The sequence below is a fragment of the Pipra filicauda genome, unplaced genomic scaffold (genome assembly GCF_003945595.2).
Source record: "Pipra filicauda isolate LSUMZ 115617 unplaced genomic scaffold, ASM394559v2 scaffold301_size890592_pilon, whole genome shotgun sequence".
Lineage (NCBI taxonomy): Eukaryota > Metazoa > Chordata > Aves > Passeriformes > Pipridae > Pipra > Pipra filicauda.
The window spans coordinates 298,935-320,561 of record NW_024104423.1 but is presented as its reverse complement, the minus strand read 5'-3'; the positions used below and the strand labels follow the sequence as shown (position 1 = coordinate 320,561).

At 38.4% G+C, this 21,627-nt stretch overlaps 1 protein-coding gene across 1 annotated transcript in view; it reads left to right on the top strand.

Moving 5' to 3' along the window:
- MYOM1 (myomesin 1) overlaps positions 1-21,627 on the top strand; it is a 94,589-nt gene that overhangs the window by 51,106 nt on the left and 21,856 nt on the right. Inside the window, exons 15-27 of the mRNA XM_039383291.1 lie at positions 162-218; positions 582-706; positions 2,268-2,451; positions 3,411-3,585; positions 5,849-5,970; positions 6,906-7,226; positions 8,808-9,004; positions 9,752-9,878; positions 10,531-10,715; positions 11,735-11,849; positions 16,679-16,835; positions 17,716-17,822; positions 17,933-17,977. Coding sequence (XP_039239225.1) covers positions 162-218; positions 582-706; positions 2,268-2,451; positions 3,411-3,585; positions 5,849-5,970; positions 6,906-7,226; positions 8,808-9,004; positions 9,752-9,878; positions 10,531-10,715; positions 11,735-11,849; positions 16,679-16,835; positions 17,716-17,822; positions 17,933-17,977 — 1,917 coding nt within the window. The remainder of the gene's footprint in view (positions 1-161; positions 219-581; positions 707-2,267; positions 2,452-3,410; positions 3,586-5,848; positions 5,971-6,905; positions 7,227-8,807; positions 9,005-9,751; positions 9,879-10,530; positions 10,716-11,734; positions 11,850-16,678; positions 16,836-17,715; positions 17,823-17,932; positions 17,978-21,627) is intronic.

Below are 21,627 nucleotides of genomic sequence, written 5' to 3'. Positions count from 1 at the left end.
AACAAGCTTGCTACATGAGCAAGAGTCACAGCATTAACTAAAACCAGATCTCACAGGGATCTTGCAAATGTCACTTTCGAACCACAAAAGAGTCAGTTTTCTCATTGTTTCAAAAGTTCCTGAAGTCTCCCATTTCCATGATACCTCTGGTATTTTTTCAGGTCACCCTTCTGCTCCTTGGACTGGTCAGATTATTGTGACTGAGGAAGAACCTGCAGGTAAACACAGTCCTTTTGCCTACAAAAGTCTAATGTGAAACTGGCTGACTAATTAGGAGAACTCTGAGTGAGTTCTGTGGACTTTGGCAAGCACCCAAAGTTCATTGTTCTGAGAGTCACTCAACCTTAAATAATTCACGACTTGATTGTTGAGATGAGGTTTCATTATTCAGGACTCAATAAAAACCATGCTTAGAATTAAAAGAAGGACATTTGAAATTGACATTTAGAAGACTTCTAACTCTATGTTTTTAAAAAATATCAGGTGGCAAGGTATATTAATACTCCTATATTTTGATTATAGCACCAATTCTGACACAAGTATAAAGGAATTAAATATTAATTTCTTATTCTGTTCTTCAGAGGGTGTTGTTCCAGGTCCCCCTACAGACCTCCAAGTTATTGAAGCCACCAAGAACTATGTTGTGCTTAGTTGGAAACCTCCTGGACAGAGGGGACATGAGGGTATCATGTACTTTGTGGAAAAGGTAAAATTGGACAAAATCAAAATTATGCTGTGGCAATCTTTTACACTTGTTTTGCCACCTCTTCTGGACTTCTAGTTAATTTTCATTTCTGTCTGAGACTTTCAAACCAGGGCCAGAACTAGAACTTCATTAAGATAACTGTTAAACTGTAGATTAAGATAAACTAAGAAGAGAAGAAAGAAGAGAAATACAAACAGAAATACAGTACAGAAAACACAATCTGCAGATTCAGATTGTGTCACAAACTGTAATATTCTTTTGTGAATTGCGTTATTCACCTCCCTTGGAGTAGGCGGACTGACAAACTCCCTCTATAATGAGAAAACACAGAGCAAAGTCACATGCTTATATATATGTATCTCATATATATATATATGATATATAAAATATATACATAAAATTCGTATAAACAAAGCTTATCTAGTAGGACACTCTGGATGGAAGCATTCTGCAAGAGTTTCTTGGCATCAGCAGTTTCTCTTCCAGCTGCCTTTTCATATTTATCCTCTTCATTAACTTTTCATTTGCTTCACCAACTCAACAAAGATGACAAAATTTCTTTTCTGATTTTCTAGAACGGAATCAGTTTTAATTTCAGTGTTCAGCTTTCCTGAGGTGTTTCTTCATGGCTGCTAGCCTAGAAAATTCTTCACCCCATCACCCTTTTTACTTGTATGTCACAGCTCATAAACTTTTTTATCAATGCTTTTCTCTATCAGGCTAGAGGTGGCATCAAGGGAGACATAAATATCTTCCAATTTTGTGTTTTTTCATCTCTTGTACAAAATCTGGTCTAAATAAATGAATTTCACTTAGCAACAAGCCTTAGAGAGGGTGAATATATGAATTTTGAGTTTCCCTATATGAAATAATAACTGACTGCCTGCTGAGTACTCAGCACTAATGTCAGATAGTCGGAGAACATTCTCCTGAGAATTTGAATCCCTCAGAAACCAGAACCATTACTTGAATTTATACTTAATGTAAATCACAGTGAAAAATTAATCACTAGTATTAATAGTATAAGTGATCATGATATGTAGAGTTTCTAGCCACAGAAATAAAAATAATTTACAGATTAATTGCACGTGTTAATTTTTTTCTGGAAAATGAGGGTCAGATCCTGATGAGGGTAAGACTCCTTATTCTGGAAGCCACACCAAAAACATTAAGAGTGACACAAGCAGATTTGTAAGCAATGTAGCAATGTAGAGTTTTGCTTTTTACATGATGCTGAATATCTGCAGAACTTATTTTGAAAGTGGCCCAAACTGGATGCAGTTATTAATCACATCACATCCTTGTGATGGAGAGGAGTTTAGCTTTGATATATAAAAACCGGTAAACTTTTATGTAAGTTTTCTGGAGTAGGTGGACATCTGGCAGATTCATAACCTTTGAAATATGCTCAATCTATGAAAAGGCAAAAAAAAAAGGGATGTGTTTCCCTGTTTTCCACAGCAGACATGCATTTAGTGGTCTGGGTAGAAAGCCTTGTTGGGTTAGACACTGAGCTTTCAGAAGCTTTTGTTCTGAACGTGGTTTCTGGGATTGTCTACAGTGCGTTGCCGGCACAGAGGACTGGCAAAGGGTGAACACTGAGATCCCTGTGAAGTCTCCTCGCTTTGCAGTTTTTGATTTGTCTGAAGGCAAATCCTACTGCTTCCGAGTTCGCTGTTGCAATTCGGCTGGAATTGGTGAACCCTCAGAAGCAACTGAAGCCACTGTAGTGGATGACAAACTCGGTAAGTGTGTGATCATACATATTAAATTATCTCCATGGTAACTTTTCAGTTTGTGATGTAATTGTTTTGTCTGTAGGCAGATAGCTGCCCAGAAAATAATTCAAGTATGAAAAGTACTGAATGATTTATTCCCTTTAACTAAAATAATTTTGGTTTGGTTGTTCAACCTTTAATGTATAGTCAAATGGCAGATGCAAACCAAGGAAAATAACGATGCCAAGAACTTCAAAGACTGCAAATAGCAAAAGAAAATGAAAACTCAAGGAAGTACAAAAATGTTTTGTTTTACTTAGAGTCTTAAATGCAAATAAGCCCAGACACCAACAGAGTTCAATCTTCCTTGTTTGCCAAATTAAACAAAAATGAAGAATTTAATACTTACATGAATGAAGAGACTTTTTTCACTGGAAGAGGAGCCAAGCTATTCAACACAGAAAAACTTCAGTAGCTACACCTACATTAGCAATTTGTTTCCAAACAACAATGCAGATTTCAATCCAGTTCCCAGATGGTCTCTGTTTGCTTCATGTTGAGTTCTTGGAGCACTTTGATGAATGTGAGTTACATTTTTTAAGAAGAATAAAATGTCTCCTCGAATAGCACTATAGATGCACTTGGCTAGTTAACAAGGGCATTGGTTTCTGGCTTACCTATGGACTCCACAAGATCTTCAATGTGCACCTAACACATATTACCTTTTAGGAGGCTCAAAATCACATCTCTGGTGCAGATATTCAGTATAAGGGAATAAATTAAATACAATTTAAATCATAGGCAATGGAGAAATGAGGAATCTCACTGCCAAAGGCTTCAGCCTACTAATCCTGTCCTATCCTTAAATCAGAGAAGTTTTTTGAAGGTACTAGTCATGCTAATATAATCAAGAATAGAATGTCACTCATTTTATTTGTAAATATTGACTGGCTGGTCACTAGCGTATTTCTTCTTCTCTCCCACAGATATTCCCAAAGCTCCTGGCCGTATTATGCCAACTAGGAATACAGACACCTCAGTTGTTGTCACCTGGACAGAGCCCCCAGACGCCAAGGAGCTAGTTGGGTACTACATTGAGTCAAGTGTAGAGGGATCTGGTCGTTGGGAACCATGTAACAACAATCCAGTGAAAGGCACAAGGTAATGAATTTTAAAGCATGAAAATTATGGCAACCAGTTTCTGACCTACTGGATATATGTGCTTTCCTGTCACTAACAATAGTAGAGGTAGTCTCTCTGTGGTAGCCAGAAGGCTGGAATCAGTCTTGCAGGTGAAACTCATAAGAAGTTATAAAAGCATACTTCAAAGTGTGAGTCTTGTCCAAAAAGAAATTATAATCTACCTTAAATTAGAAACAATTAGGCAAGGGGGAAAAAACATGGACATGCTAGTGAAGAAAAGAGAAGTAGCTCGCTAGTTCTACTATTGTACAGTTTGACAAGAAACAGTACAGTGAGGAATGACTGGAGTTACAAATGTGGAAAACTAAACTGCATAATGTTTGGAAGCAAAGTGCTTTGTTTTGGAAGACTGCTGTAAACATGCCTGGACTGTGTATCTAGACTGTCGGGAGGGCATATGAACTATATCATACTGACAATATTACTTTCTAATTGCTCTTTCACTTGCAATAAAATCAAGATATTAATGAACATTCATATATTGGATACAAACATTTCTTAGTGATATGTAGCTTGGTTTCTAGTCAGAAAAAAATAGTCAAGATTAAGACTTCATAAATTAAATCAGATTTGGGTTTACTTGAACAAGGATATAATCTTCAGTCTGAAGGAATAATTGCAGAACTTTATCTCAAGTGGATTGATGCCAATACAGAGGAAGTCCCTGCTTGTTATGACTGTCTATGCTTACTTGTAATGGCTATCCATGACAACCCTTACTAAAATAAGTAAGGATCTCCTAAATACTCTTGGACCAGCTTTGTTTTTTAGAAAAGTATTGTAAATGCTTAGTATATCAAAAGTACCTAAATCCTCAATTTCTTGTGTGTGTTTTGCTTGTGTGCACAAGCAAAACAGTTTCTTAGTATTCTTTTGTGCATTTATATTGCAACAGATCTATGTGTCAATACTATATACTTTCATTATATACTTCCATGATTTGTATTATAGCTATATCAAGTATTGGTGAAGTTTTGTGCTGTTTGCTTACTGTAAAATATGAAATGTGATCTTTATTCACCTTAGAAATAAAAATATTTTTCCGAGTTAATACATATTGTGATATAACTACACTACATAGGTTTCTATCACTGCATTTTTAGTCACTGTGATATAATGTATGATGCAGTCAGGCACAGGCTTTCTGTTAACTCTTGGTTTTTCTAGTTGAGTCAATCTCAAAGCATTAGCTGCACTCGATAGTTTGCATTATGAAGAATATTTTGATCTTTTGAAATTTGTTTTCTGCACCCATCCTTGTGAAAGCAAATGATTTGGAGAAGTCTTGTAGAATGGGTAGGGAAAATTCAGCTCTGAAAATTTTGATACAGGTTCTACTTTTTCCCCTAAAATAAAACTTCGATTTTGTTTTCCACATTATATTTGCTTCATACATCATTGCATGATGTCGGTGTTGGTAGTACAAGACATGACATTATGAAGTAGAATGAAATAAAGGTCACATGCAATAAAACAAAATACGTATCGAAAAATAAATATTATTTTAAATAAAAAGTTTAAATTTCCAAACCACAGTCTATTCCTAAATAAATTATTCCTGTCTTGGGAAATTTTGTGTTTTCAGGGTGGACACTAGAGAAAATTTAGGAGGGTGTTTTTAATGTGACAATTAAGTAATCTAGTAAAAAATCTATTCAAATAAAAGAATTCATCTGGCTCAGATTATTGTGCCATGTGTAGAAGCAAGAAAGTGAAATTAAAAAATCATTTAACTCTTGTAAAATGCCCTGTAACTTTTTTGAACAGTACAATTTTCCATTTATGGTTGGAAGTGATTTATGGAAGCTTGTGTTACATGTGTCTTTTACTTATGTAATGAAAATATCCCACAAGAAGCAAATATAGACCTTAGCTCTGCAGATTTTCACATTTTTCTATTGGGAAGTATGGATTTTATATACTAGCAGAAGTAAAGTAGACCCTGTGGTAACATAAAAACTTGTGCAGTCTTAAGAAAAAGAGTGTTGGTAAATGGTATGTCTAAAGAGACATGAGTTTAGACATTATCTTTGTTAGGTAAACGAGGTTCTTAGATACCTTTTGCATTCTCTGACCTTCATATAAGGGTCTGGGGTCATGATTTATCCTTGGTTTTCAGAAACCAGAATAAAATTTATGGAAGAAATATTTTCTGTTCCCCCTTAGGATTTTCCTTTTCTTTATAATACTTCCTAAATATTCCTTTACTGATTTGTTTTAGATTCATTTGCCATGGGCTCAGCAATGGTGAGAAGTACATTTTCAGAGTCAGAGCTGTTAATGCAGCAGGGCTCAGTGAATTTTCACAGGATTCAGAGCCTATAGAGGTGAAAGCAGCCATTGGTAAGCCATTTTCCATTGCTCTTTTCAATGGTATATATGTTGGGGTTTAATGAAGTAAAGAAGTTTTCAGCGATTATTTGTAACTAATCATTTTGTTTTACGATGTTGTCCACAAATAATAATTTATCCATAGATCCTATGGTCTCACAGCCATAGTTTCACAGTCACTGCACTCTTGTAGACTGTTCACCTTCACTGTCCAGTCTTCTTCAGATGTTTCTTGTGAACCACTGTATGAGGGCACTGTCAAGTTCACTTCATAGGTATCCTGGAAAATGGAATGTCATTCTGATTCTGTAATCTGGTATATCACCTCTAATGCACACCATCCTATATGCAGTCAGTTTCTAAGAAATTTTTTTCCATGCCTAAACCCAGTAATCAGTGCAATGTGTCTTTTGTAAACCTTCTATAACCCTGTGTGTTCTCCCTTTGCTGATGGATTATTTCTGTTTGCCACTGCCTGAACTAATCCATAAAGATTAATGAGATCATTGGGCTAGAATGAATTGCATGTCTGCAACATCCTCACTCTCATTTTTATCAAAACTGCATACCTCTCAACCTTAGAGCAAAGAGATGTGGCCCAAGGCAATTTTCTGAGATCATCTTGAAAGGATCAGAAATGTGACCTGGAAGATCTAATACTAAAATAATTGTAGCAAATTAAGAATACTATTAACATTCCATCTTTTTTTTCTACTCTGAAAACTAGAGATTATTAAAAAAAGCATTATTTGTGAGCAGGCTGAGAGGTATTCTACACATTTCAAGTTTTTGTGAATTCAAGCATAACATTTTGTGCATAAACCCAGTCATTTGTCATATTTTGGCTGTATTTTTTGCTGTATGTATTTCTTAATTCTGCTGACTAAATGAAGTAAAAAGAATGTATTCTAATCCAAAATGTCTTTGCTGTTTTCTGGCAATTATAGGGGGTGGATTGCTTCATGGTGTGTGTCCTGAACTGAGTGGTAAAGCTGGTGGACTAACAGACCACACTACCAGCTGGGAAGGCATGCATGAGACCTCCCAGCCTATCTTTGACACAGATGCTTTGCTAAAACGCAATGCTAAATTTAATAGAGACACACTACTCAGTAGCTGTGACAAACTGGGGAGTACAGGAGATTGTAACATGAGAGAAATGGCTAAGGATGCACCTGCACCACAAAAAGTTGCTGCTAAGCAGGCAAGTAAGTCTCGACCCGAGGATCTTTTGACAGTGGAAAAAGTCAGAAAGAAGAAAGATACAGGTGAGAATTAATAAAATAAATAGATTTCACTGCTTTGGTACATCCACTTCAGACTGCTGTAACCTCTGTTCATCCGTACCTCAAGCGAATATGCTCTACGGTGATGCATCCTTCATCAGGCCCATCAATTATGTGCTCAACTCTCCATTAAGATCATTATGCATATAATGGTATTGGAGACCACTTTACAAATTCAGTGGTTACTGAAAGAGAAACATATAAATACGTTTAGTAATTTAATGGCTTGTTTGACTACATTTTAATGTATCCAAGTTACTATATTATTTCTAGATCGCTTCAGTAATTTGTTAGGAGTCTGGTTACCTAGTCTCTGGGTTATATATGTGGGCAGAAAACAAAATCTGATTACGACGGTAAGCATGAAAATCTGTGTTCTGTTAGGATATATGAAGATCCTTTGTGGATTTATGCCTAAGCTACAGCTTATCTCTGACACACTCTGAATGTTGTGTTCTATCTCTGACTGATAACAATATGTAAGGAGGAAAACCTGTAAAGTTATAGGCACGTGTAGAAAATCATGTTTTATGTTTTCAGCACCTAGACACCCCTTGTGCCCAAGAAATGTGGGGCTTGAATTTCATCCTGGTACCCAGTCAATGAACTGAACTCCTCCCCAGGCCTCTGAAATGAGACTCAAAAAGCTTGTGCAAAATGTTGAACAGAAAACAGAGTAGAGGCACCTGGGGCTATATGACACCAATATAAAACATTGAAGGCAAAAGGAAACGTATATGATGTGCGATTTCCATCCAAAGTAGGACTTAGGGGTCACAAGTAGGACTTTTCACTTGTGCATAACATACTGGATGCAGGCAACCATTTCTCCACTAGATACAGAAGAAATATAAGAAGTTGGGTTGGGATTAAGTGAATGATTTCTGCATTATTATAAAAAAATCTAAGACGGAGGATTATGCCATGCATTTTTTAATGTAAGTTGAAGTAACAGACATGTTCCATTTCTGGTCAGTCTACAGTGCCTATGATCACACTGTCTTCCACTAAGGTAAGCTTATGTGATGGGTGCAATGATAAAATTTGCGCAGTGTAAAAATTAAAAAGAAAAAAGAAACAGATAAAGTCCATTCTTGGGAGAGAAGAATGCGAGACTACTTAAAAAAGAAAAGGAACTACAATGCATATTGCATGTGTGAAAAAAGGTTTGGTTCCTGCAAAAGAAAACAAATCATTGCATCTCCAATTTTTTTTACTTTTCCTGTAATGATACTTTCCATTCCTCATTTTTCACAATATTAAAGTGAGTCCTGATCACTTGCATCAGAGCTGCAATTGCAACACATTCTTTCACTATGCATCAGCTTGCTTCAAAAGCAGGGGATCCTGAAAAGTAATTCCTATGCAGTTTGGACTTCTGCATTTGGGTTGTGGAAGCTTTATCCTGCGTTTCTTATTCCAGCTCCAGAAACTTACCTTGAGCGCATAAATATTGTCCTAATTAGGAAACGCATGGTGGGAGCCACCTGAATATGGTAAGTGAAAGCCAGTCTGACAATTGAAATATTACTTCCTAATTATGTGTTATTTACATTGAAACAGCTGCTCCATCTCAACCTTATGACATCGTGGTACTTGAGAGTGTTCGTGACTCAATGGTATTGGGATGGAAAGAACCTAAAGTCACTGGTGGAACTGAAATTACTGGCTACTATGTGAACTATTGTGAAGTGGTTGATGGAGTTCCTGGAAAGTGGAAGGAGGCCAACATTAAGGCTGTTACTGAGAGAGCATACAGGGTAAGAGATTACCTTCTGTTATTGCTGGGGGTACAGACAGTATTTCCAAAACAAATCTCAAAGACACGTTGGGTTGAATTCTGATTCAATGTACAGATAGCTGTTCAGAGGGTTTTAAATCCATGATGATAAATTTATTTAGCTCTGTTAAACTTCCCTGCAAAATTGTTTGTACACTTACCTATTAGTCTAGCATCAACTGTTGTGTGTAAATTCACTGACATAGTCTGATTTGTAAGTCAGGCCCTCACAAGAAATAGCATTCCTACTGGGTTTGGTGGACATACCCCAGTGATTGCTGGTGCTGGAACCAGTCCTGTGCCAGCTGTTTTTTGTGATCAGTTCTTGACCCAATTTAGAGACAGTGCTAGCTACAACCTTGTTGAGCTGCTTTAGAAATGAAAAGCAATGCCAGGACTGAGTTTCACCCCACTGTGAGGACAACTCTTGCCTTAAGTGAACTTGTTCTGTACCACGAGGCAGACTAAGATGATTGTTGAGCAATACCCTGTTTCCTCCCTGACTATTAAAGTGTCTATCAATAGGAAAAGAGGGTTACAATTTGAATGTGCTAAGACCACTCAAATATGCTTGTCAAAAAAGACAAATTATCATCTTAAGCTATCAATAATGCTTCCATCTTCAGGCACACTTAAAAGCATGCTCATGCATTCAATAATTGCTATTGTGACTTTCTTCTAAAGATTCAATACAAAGTTAATAAGTACCATCTTATTGATCCTGCAGATAGAAAACCTGAAGGAAAACATGGTGTACCAGTTCCAGGTGGCTGCTGCTAACCTGGCTGGGGTTGGAACACCCTCCCAACCCAGCAAGCCCTTCAAATGTGAAGAGTGGACCATTGCTGTACCTGGTAGGATCCTGAGTGGGACACAGCCCAAGGGTGCTCTCTGATCTAAGTCCTCAATGCAGTCAGTTTGCAAAGGAGCCAATGGGGCCCTGAAGTTCATGCCCAGGCTTGAATCTCCATCACTTTGATTTAGTACCTTTACAATGATGCATTACGTAATTCCTTTTATGAGTAGCATTTTGCAAGCAGCCTGTATTTTTTTTTATCTTTCCTTCTTGTTCCTCTACTGTGTCTGCCACTTTGCTTTCTAGTTTAAATAGTAGACATAAATACCTGCCTAAAGTACAAGGCAAAGAAGAATGAGGTCTTGTAACCCTTGTGTAAATGTATCACTTCAAGGCCAGATCCCTTTACACAAGCAGGACATTGGTTTAATAATTAACTTATTTCCCAGAGTTTGAAGGTTATTTGTCAATTTTGTAAGTTCATGAATATTTGATCAAGATACCAGTCTCAGCCAATCAGATTGATTTTTGGACCAGTCTTTTTAATTGGCATAGGTTGCATTTACATCAGGTCTAGATATGATACAGAGGAGCTGCACGTTATGTCAGTTCTGGGTACACCATGTGTGTCTGGTTTTGATCTCTGAAGTCTTATGCATTAGTCCCTTTCAAATTTATTTTGATGCCACAACTCCAACTTTACCTTTCAGGGCCACCCCATGATGTCAAATGCACAGAAGTTAGGAAGGACTCTCTGGTTTTACTGTGGAAGGAACCGGTTTATACTGGCCGTAGTCCCATAGTTGGTTATTATGTTGATATGAAGGAAACTGAAGCAAAGGAGGAACGCTGGAGAAGTGTCAATAAGAAGCCACTTCAAAAGAAATACTTGAAGGTAAATAGCTAAAGATTAAAATATTGGTACAACAGTATAACCTTGAGGAAGTCAGTCTTCAGTAGCATCATCCTGTGCTGATCACGGTTCCACTAAATGGAATACTTGGTAAGTTATATTGGGCCAATACTACACACATGTAACAGCTGTATAGACAGACAAGATGGTAACTCTGGACACAAACTGGTATGACAAGCCTAAAAATAAAAGAAAGCACTGCTAAAACCAAATACCATCCTTGTAACACAGGAGGCATCCGTAGCATTTGCTGGCTCAAAGGATATCACTATACAAAACCAGATGCTTTGATAATGTGGCAAGTGATTCTTTCTAATACAAAGTACCCTCTCTTCACATTTCACAACAAGTTAAACTCAAGCTTTTTGCACTTTTATGCTACATAATTTTGTGGAATGGCTTTTAAATAAGGGAACATCAGTATCTCAGTTCTAGATATACATCTGAAGTAGGTTTGCTATTTGTATGCTTTTCAGAGTATTTGAAAGACAACTCGCTTTAAAACATGATACTTTCATGTATATTTTAAAGGAGTATTCACAGGTGTTATAATGTCAGTATAATTCCTCAAGTCAGGACAACTAAATCTGTACAATTAAACTCTCTCCTGTTTCTAAATAGGTGCGGCTGACACTTATTACCCTGATAATTTCATTTTTAAAAGTCAGCATTTATCTGCAGTAAAAGACTGTGATGTTTCAGAGGTCAATGTACAAGAGTTGAAAACACCCTGTTCCAAAACCAATGCTCCTTTTGCAAAAAAGTCAATGACAGTAATGACGCTGTCTGAATGTTAGCTGTGCACACAGGGAAGGAGCAAGTCATACAGATTAGTCATGTCACTCTGGAATTGAAGAAAAAAAAAAAGAGAGAACTGGAAAATCAACGAAACAAAACAAGAAAGGAAATATAATTGTCAAGTATCCAGACTGATCTTTATAAGCATGAAATTAAAATCAGTCTTTTGCAACCCATTGTGTGTGTATGTTTGGTTCCTCCAGATCGATGGCCTAACACAAGGTGTGAGTTACGTGTTTCGTGTGCGGGCAACAAACCAGGCTGGTGTTGGGAAACCATCAGATACCACGGATGCTGTTTTAGCTGAAACACGACCAGGTTTGTTAGAAATACTTCCTCTTTTTCATCATATTTACACAGGTTCCTGTTTGTGTGATGTGTTCACCTGCAAGCTACATGCCAACAGCCTCACCTCTCTCAGGTCAAGCTTTTTTACAAAGCAAGATATGAGTTGAGGGTTAGTTTCTTGTCTGGTATATTTTAAGGTCAGAACTGATTTTCTTACCGTAACTACAGGCTCAGGAATATAAAGATACAATAAAGTGTTAAGATTTGCATGTATCTATAGATAAATAAGCAGAGGACCCACTAAAATCAGTTCAACCAAACAATAAACTACAGATGTAGATTTTGTCCTTCCTATATTAAACTCATTGTTTATGCTTTATCATTCTCCTATTTGTGTGTAATGTGCCTCAGGAAAGGGTAAAAGAAATTATTTTTTTCCCTTGGTCTTTAAAATAAAGGCTTTAAAAGCACAATGAAGTCACTTTGGAGACCACTTTCAGTAGGAATTCAAGTGCAACTGTTCGCTGGAGTCATCCTCAAAGGCTGGCTCCATCATGTCTGTAACGCCAGAAAAAAACCGCAGGAACCAGTGCAAAGGCAGAATCTCCATACCTGGAACTTCAGGAAACTGCTGGGTTCCATTTAGCTATACAAGTAACTTAGGCGACTTTGGTCAGAGACAAAAACTTTTTTTGTCACTAAGTCCCTAACAGAAAACACAAGTATGGGCTTGTGGCTTATTCATCTATAGATTTTAGAAGTGCAGAGTTCTACGAGGTGCAAGAACAAATTCCCAGATATTTTAATCAAGTCTAGTATAAGGTTAGTATGATGTAAGAAAGTACAGGAGTACAACCCAACCTGGATCCACTGTACACACTTTTTTCCTCTGACAAGTTCCCTTCCTACACCTGCAGACTCTCATACTTGATCTCGCCTGCGAAGGTTTCTAAGAGCAAGAAGGAGGGCAGGCAGCGGGCAGACAGGACAGGGGCCGGGGACAGCTGGACACGGGGACCATTAATAGCAGTTCATGGGCACAGACAAAGGAGGTGGCTGAGCAAACCGCTGCCTACTCTGCCTACACAGTAAGGCAGACGGCTGCTCCCGCCTGGAGAAATAGGCGGGATTTATTTGGGATGCTACTGACTGTGAGGTGTTGTGAGGCATTGAGCAGACATCATCAGTGATCACCAGATCCTACTCCCACCCCAGATGCCTTGGGAGCATTTCCCTGAGATCCTTTCCCTGTTTCTGAACCCCAGGCCCATTTTCACATCTTCTGTTCGCACAACAGCACTAGCCCAGCCCTCCTAGATGCCTGGTCCTTATGGCCACGGCAGCAAAAATTCTAACAAGCATTGAGTTAGCTCTCAGTGAGGCTGTAAGTCAAAAAATCTGAATAAGGAGGTCTGAAGCTGGGGGTGTAAAAGAACTGGAACACTCCAAGTGGGGAGACTGGGGTGACTGCTAGTGAGGCTGGGAAGAAGGTACTAGAATAAGCAGATGGTCAGTTGAAAATGTGTAAGATTGGAATACAAGGACGATAAAAAGGGCAAGTGTGTGAGTAAGAAGGGTTTGGAACAGGATCTTTGAAAAATACAAGAGTCATAATTTCAGATCTATAAGGCTGCTGAAGCATGAGGGCTATTTCCATTACCTGCAAATGGAGTAAGGCAAAACTTAGAAACTTATTCTTGAAAACAGCTTATATACAGCAACCACTTCTAAAAAGAGAATGAAACCACTATTAGTACTAAATTTTCGGCTTTATTAATCCATTTTCATTGAGAATTAATATCTACGTGTCATACTTTTGATAGAAAGTTGTGATGATAACAACCTTCAAGTGCACTAAATAAAGGATTGGCCATGCCATTACAATTAAAAAAATACGAACATAAACTTCTGAAGATGACCATCATGACCAAAAAAAATTGTACACAGTTTTCAGTGTTCACTCAGGTGAGATGCATGTCCACCTGGCAATATGAACTTGAGCAGAACATTTCGTTTACAGATCTCACCATTAGAGAAGGGAGGTTCATAAGTGTAACATCTGAGGGATCACTGGAAAATCAGGATTTGGCCCAGTGAAATCTCAGGGAAGCTAAAAATGGTTTACTTGTACAAATCTACTTGACCCATATTTTGAGCTGAGATCTGCTGGTACAGCATCCACCAAACTAAGCTTCTCAGAAGTATTAAGAAAGGACAAAAAGCTTATTAAAAACAATTATTTCAGAAAGCAGTCTCTTGGGAAGGGTTCCACCTTTCTCATTCAAACCACACTAATTTCAAGAACAATCATATAATTTTTTTTAAAATTACTACAAGTCTTTTGGTGTTGCCCAACGAATGATGCCTTTATTAACATCTTGGATGGAGACAAAACATTGTCAAATCTCTCTAGACAATTCCTGCTGGAATTCTACTTTTGGCAAATGTGTAGAATCAGAAGACAACTGAGCTTTCCAATCAAAGAATGTAAGCAAACAATATCCTGAATGAAAATACTTGCTTTCTACAAACGCTACCAGTTGTCTTTATCCAATGAAATGCGTAAATATACTGATATGACACTTTGCATCCACCTTCTTCTCTTTGGAAACCACATTTAATTTTTGTAGTTATCTTCTAAAATTAAATGAAAAAACACAACCGCATAAAACAAATACCAACCAAGAATACTTTTGAGTTGTAACTTTGTCTTTTGACAAAAGCACTTCAGCATGTGTGGTTCTCACAGGAAGCAAGGGAAATCCAAGTGTAGACTGCAACTCTTCCCCACTGCTGCCCTTAGTTCTTGCGTATCCTGGTACAAAGCAAAATTAGCCCCTCACCCTGCATCAGTCACTTGAGAAGGGCTTGAACCTCAGAAATTAATGAAACCCTGTCCCATTCAACTTTTCTGACTACCCGTATTCAAAATTATGCCACTAACTTTAGTGTTTCAAAGATGTCTGCTTTATGTTCATGTTAATTTGTTCCTGTCGATGCAATAGAAAAAGCTCAGATAAATGAAGTTTTGATATGACATCTAAGTATTTTATTTCTTATTGTAACTTTAAGAGAAGCTCTGGATGATATGTTGAAACCAACAAGCTATCTAGAGGAGGGAAATTAAGACTACTAGTACTATGGCAGCTTGTTCAGCTCCACTTTGCAGGATAGGTGGAGAGAGGTCTTCAAATCCAGTCAGTAATTTAGACAGAATTTTTTTGTAATCATATAAATATTAGAGGTAAATTCCATCATCACTTCTGGAAATAAATGCTACGCACTGTTATTGTAATGAGAATACTTTAAAACAAATATAAAAGATTCTGCTATTCAAATGAACCTTATGGCTGTAATTCTTTGTATGTCACATAAAATGCCATCAAAAGATTCATATACTAATGGCTAATGATCTACAGGAAAGTAAACACTAATGAAATTTCAAGTGATGAATTTTGCATATAATAAATTAAATTATAAAAAAATTGCAAATATGCTGCTACCTAATAAAATATTTGTAGACCTTAGACTTCATTTATCACATAGTGGTACTTAATGTGCTTCACTGCTGCAAGGGCTGGTTATCAACAGCATCAAAATGGGAATATTAATCTCATCTTCCATTAAACACTTTTTGCAAATTATAAGACTAAGAAAGCTGCATTTACACCAATTCCCATTACGGGAGCGGCTCACAGTGCTGGAAAAGATGTGTATAGCCTTAGGATGATGAAACACAGAAATCTCCTTGTATGCTTGAGGGTCATTAAGAAATAAAGCATTTAATCTCAATGTCAAGAATAAGGCTCTTGCCTTTAAGGTACAATACTTTGTGGAGAAACTGTGTCATTGGCATTCTGGGCAGCCCAGAATTGTCTTAGCCCAAGTAATAGGACATGAGTGCCCTATTCAGATGCAAGATCCAGCTCAGAGCTGTTCAGAAAAGGAGGTTGGATGTTCTCCAGCACCTCTCAGTGCACACACTCTCCCTGACATTCTCAGACAAGTTGTTGAAATGAACGTTAACGCCACAGATGATGAGCTCACCCAGTTACCCAAATCCCAGATGAAATTCCCTCAGCTTCGCTGGGGTGAGAGTGAGCAGGATAGAGATGCCTTCATGTTTCTGACACGGGATTCAACCCCAGAGCCTTTTAAAGGACAAACTGGGTCACCATATCCAGCTCAAGAACTGTAGGTACTGGCAAAACAGGGTGGCTGACTTAAGCAGCTAATTGCAAATATTCACTCCCTTTGTGGGCCTAGGATTAATGGTGCAGACGGTGGCAGGGCCGGATGCCAAGCACAGCAATTAAACCAACCTCCTGGAGTGAAGCCAGTGTCACTGAAAATGTGCCTCAGTCGCACAAGTGTGCACTGCAGGGGCGACTCAACTGCTTCCTCTTCTACCTCCTGCACCTCTTCAAACGCCCACGTTTGCACACGTTTTTCCCTTTATTGCTCTTAGCTTATTAGAGAATAGGAAATTCATGCTGCATAATGAAAGATCTAACTACCCCCTAGTATGGAAAATATTTCTATTTAATATTTCACACATTTAGTGGATTTAGAGGCTTGGTTTTTTTCCTCCAGTTTTTTTCATAGCAAATATCATAACTCTCATGTGTGCTTAGATGCTTAGACTTGCTCAAATAAATCAGTTGATTTATAATGGGTTTTAATCTGTGGACTAGAAAAAGAACTGTTCTTATGAATCAAGGACCAGTGAGTGCAGCAATTTATGTGCCAGCTGAGAAAATGGCAAGGATCTGCTTAATCAACCCTATGAATGATATCTATATATATCTATATTGCTGGCTTCTCTGAGAAACTGGAATTGCCTTGTTCATCTCTTTAAGGAACCAAGGAAATTGTGGTTGATGTAGATGACAATGGAGTAATTTCCTTGAACTTCGAATGTGATCAGATGTCTCCAGACTCTAAGTTTGTTTGGTCCAAGAATTATGAACCAATTGAGGATGACTCTCGACTGAACATCGATACCAAAGGCGGAAAGTAAGAAGTCCCAAGGGAAGCCACGGTCTCATGTTTGAGAGATCTAGACAGTCACAGAAATCCATCCTTTTGATGTATGACCTCACTAAGAGCTAAACCCACCTCTTACTTGGAGGCTACTTCCTGAGTATGATGTTCTCCAGCAAGTCCATACGCAGACTGTTTGGAAATTGTAGATCACACAGAATGAGTCAGACCTCCTCTTCGGGGAATTTAGTTATGTTTAGGCATGGGGAGAGAAAATTTGTGCTCTGTCCTCTTATAACCTGTCAGTCAAGGCAGATTATTATTATTATTATTATTGCTATTGCTATTATTTTAAATCTCCAAATAATAAAATTATCTGGCTGCTTGCAAAATGCTTTTGCCATGTAACACAGCTGTAATCTTTGGAGCTGCTGCAGTAAGCAGGGCTTTCTCCTGATGGCATCACCATGGCCCACTTTAGCAATTTACATAATGATCTCCAAGCCCATTCTGTTTCTTCAGGCTTCTCACAGAGGAAGGCATGGCGAATGCACAGGTTCAGCCCTTGAAGGGCCTGTGTGCTCTTCTAGTGATGTAAAAGCCATACTGAAAGAAAAGGGGACTCACCGTAACTACAGTGTTGCATATGGAAATTGAATCGACCTGTAGTTACAGTATCCTTCTAGGGTCATCAAAGACTTGACAGCATTCTCTTTTTTTGGTACTATCTCCATTTATACCACACATGGTAGGACCTACCCTGGTTTATAGGCGCCTGAGCTGTGCATTTGCCTGTTCAGTCAGAGCAATAGCTAATACAAGACTATTTTTGTCTGGTGTTTTAGACATAAAGGAAGGGTTTGGTTAAGACTGATCTCACCTTTTTATCAAAATGCTTTTTTTTCCCCTAAAGGTCAAAAGCTTCCTTTAAGGATCTTGGAGAAGATGATTTGGGAATTTACTCTTGTATTGTTACAGACACTGATGGAGTTTCATCAAGTTACACAATTGATGAGGAAGGTAGACACAATGCCTATTGGGCATGCCTGGTTTGCTTTCACACCTCTTTTTTGCTGCTTCTTTGTTTCTCGGATCCAGACTTTATATTATTTCTTTTATGTCTTTTGCAGAAATGAAACGCCTGCTTGCTCTGAGCCACGAACGCCAATTCCCAAGTAAGTACATCCCATGTCTGTAGGGGAGAGTGGGATATCACAAACCTGATGTAATTGAAGATGTCCCTGCATATTGCAGGGAGGCACTGGACTAGATGACTTTTAAAAGTCCCTTCCAACCCAAACCAATCTATGATTCTATGATCACAAAGCTCATGCCACCATCAAGTAGGGAGGTCACTATAGTAATTTTAAGTGAAAATGGTTTTGAATTGAAAAATCTGAGATTCCTTTATTTTTTTCTCTTTCTTTCAGTACATTTGTGTATCACTGGTGTTCTTCCCAATCAGTTGCAGGCTACTGATCTAGGCATATAATAACCCTATATAACAGCTGGAAAATAAGTATCATGTTGGCTTTGTTTCTTCTGCAGAACAGACTTTTATACTTACTCAGCATACCTAACCTGATTTGAAAACCAGAATTTGAAAAATTATCTAGCTTCTCTCCAACTGAAGTTAGCATAAGTTAAATTTAAGATTAACAAAGCAGGCAAGTGTAGTAAATTCAGCTGTAATGATCTATACATACAGAATTTCCCTGCTAAAATTCATTCCCTCCCTCTTTCTGTAGCATTTGGCAATATGGACATTCTTCCTGCAAATTTAGATGGTATTTTTATCAATTCCACAGACCTCCCATACCTTTATGATATCCTGGTAGTAGCAAAACTCAGTTATTGTCAGTGGAGTGGGACTTTTAAAAATGGGGAAAAAATAATATTGGATTGTATAATGAATTCTATTGCACACAATGAGATGAGACCTAAACCTCATTTAATCTTCTCCCGCTACATTCCCTTTTTCTCTGTTCAAGACCCTGAAACTCTTGTTTTAACATCTTCAGATTTGTGTACGCACTGCTGACACCTCTCCCAACTCAGCCCACACCGCACCTCTCAGCTCAGTCCAAACTTGGCTGCAGAAATGGCCTTTTTGCCCACATCATATCTCTTTCTCATTTCCTTCTGCATCTTTTTCATATCAGCTCTACTCTTCTCAACATACTGTATCACCTTTTGACAGCTTAATGATAGCCTAAACATCCCTTGGTTTACTCCTGCTCCTCCCAATTTTTTCCTCCTAATTATATTTTGACACTGAAAGTTAGTCATCACAAAACCTTACTGCTGCAGCACGACCTCACTTTCTCTGACCCTTCCCTTCTGAGGGCTCTTCCATGCTTTGTGTTCACAACTAATGCCACAAAATAAGCTCCTCAGATCATGTCATCTTTTTTGCGCTGTATTAGGTAACAGCACACTTCTAGTTGTGCATGAGCTTCCAGAACGCACAGGCAAAAAGGGAGATCACTGCAGAAAGTATCCTTAAGGAGGAAACTGTCTTACTTGCTTTGCCCACTCCAGGCCATGTGGGCACTTAAAATAAATACATATATATATATTACAAATAGGGGTTGAGATTCAGCTGACTATGCCTATGAGGTTAGAAAAATAATAATGAGCTTCTCTGGATCAACATGAAATCTTAGTCATATCTCCAGATAATCTGCTTGAGGATTATCCAAATTCTTAAAAACCAAAATTAGTTGCTAGGCACTTCTGATTCAACACGAGCTCTTGCATGTTGCCTTGTTTGTACTTCTGAACAGCAATTAATGGTAACTTCTGCTTAGAAACACCTGCAGCCAGTAACTCCATTGTTTCAATAATGCAGCCTTACAGAACACAGCTATATTTGAGTGCAATAGTGCATTGGTGCTAGGTAAAAATAAATTTTTCTAACTCTGCAATTGAGTAACTGCCCGAGGGCTCCCTGTCAAGTGCTGGCAGTAATTTGTGATGCTATAGAAATAGGATGTAAAACCTTGTAAGCATGATGGCTGGAAAATGACTAAAGTAGCTGCCATTTGGTGCTTATGGAAATATTCTAAAATAAGACTTTTGCTTGTGGCAGACTGTAATGCAGGTTTGTCCAGTTCTTTTGGGCTGAGGAGCAAACAGCCTTTCCACCTCAAAAAGAATCTTTTTGCATCCTTTCAGCCCTTTATTTAACAGCTTCTGAGATACTTTCCTCTCTTCCATGTTAGACTAAGATATTCTAAGTTAATTACAGGCAAGCCAAGTGGGGGTTTAAAATTGCTGTAGAGCTGACAGTGAGACAAAAGCAGTGCAGCCTGATGTCTATTCACACTCCCACTTGCTTCCTGTGCATTTCAGTCACTTTGTTTTGAGAAATTATGCAAGCCCTGAGATTCCTTCTGTTCCTTACATACAAAGGGATAAACTGGGTGAGGAAAGCTCACACAGACCATTTGCACAGCTGGGGCACACTCCTGTGGGGTTGTCTTTGCCCCGCTCCCTCATGATAATGCTGCCCCTCCAGGCTCTCCCCTCTCTGGTTAAGCCTGTGTCGTTTTCGTTAATTGTCTTTGTTTCCCTACGACTGTTGCCTCACCTCCCAGAAGCCTTATTTTCACCAGAGACAGACCCTGTGCAGCTTAGGTACCAAAAGCATACATGCAGGTGTGGGAAGGAGAAGCGATGAGCATGGGAAAGAAGGAGGCGAGTGGTCCTCACTCCCTAAGTTTGTTTGGCATTGGGGTGGGATGACAGTTGTGCTCCAGAAGGCACTTCAGTCATTTAGGACAGTGCAAATATAAAGATGAGAGAAATTAGACACTACTTCGATCCCAGTCCTCTCCTACTGTAACCGAGTCTTTGCATGCACGGTGCTAAAGAAACCACCCTGCCCTGAGATTCCTCTGGAAGGAGGTGTGTCTTTACACTATCACCAAACTATATCATCACATATTTAGCAACGTGTTTGTACACTGTCCTCAGCTGTTCCCTGCTACACCCTGGTACTGCAGACTTTACACTGCTGAGAAAGCAGAGATTGGGGGAAGAGTTCACACGCAGCATACGTAATCCCAAGAGTATGACTTGTCTTGAGAATCTGAGCATCCACTGAGACAGATAAAGCGACGGGAGCCAATAAAATGAGCAATATGCCCCAATATCAGAGTCTAAATGCTCATGTTTAATGTTGCCGACTATGGTATCCTAAAGAAAAGTTAAAGTGAAAGCAAGCTGAGGACTGTTACTAACAAGAACAAGGAAATATTAAAAAAAAAAAAAAAGAGACTAATATTACCTATGGTATAGTACATGATTTTTACGGGTTTTTTTCCCCTGTTAACACAATGAATTGGTTTATATGTGGGTGATTTCCATTATTCATAGGAAAACAAGATGTACTGGGAAGACTAAGGGTGTACTGTGATACTTGGTGATCCTGGAGATGGAGGTTCCACTCAGCAAAGGGTCAGAGTGCTTGCAGAAGTCTCCCAACCTGCAGCTCAGCTGACTTTCTGATCTGGCTTTGTGCTTTGGGGCTGTTTCCTTTTTCCTCTGAGTCACTTCACTGTCTTACAGTAACATTGTTAGGCAACTCATTAAACATGGGTCTGCACCATACAGAACTCATATCATGCTGCACAGATACTTGCTGTTTAACTTTGAAATAGCCTTTTATTAGAATGGAGCATAACTCAAATGCTGAACACTTTTGGTTTGTACAGACCTTGTTATTGAAGGATCAGAAGATTAAATCTTATCTGTCATCCTATAACAGATATATGTGGGTGGAGAGGCATTCTGTCTATATGAAAAGCCATCATGAAAAGCT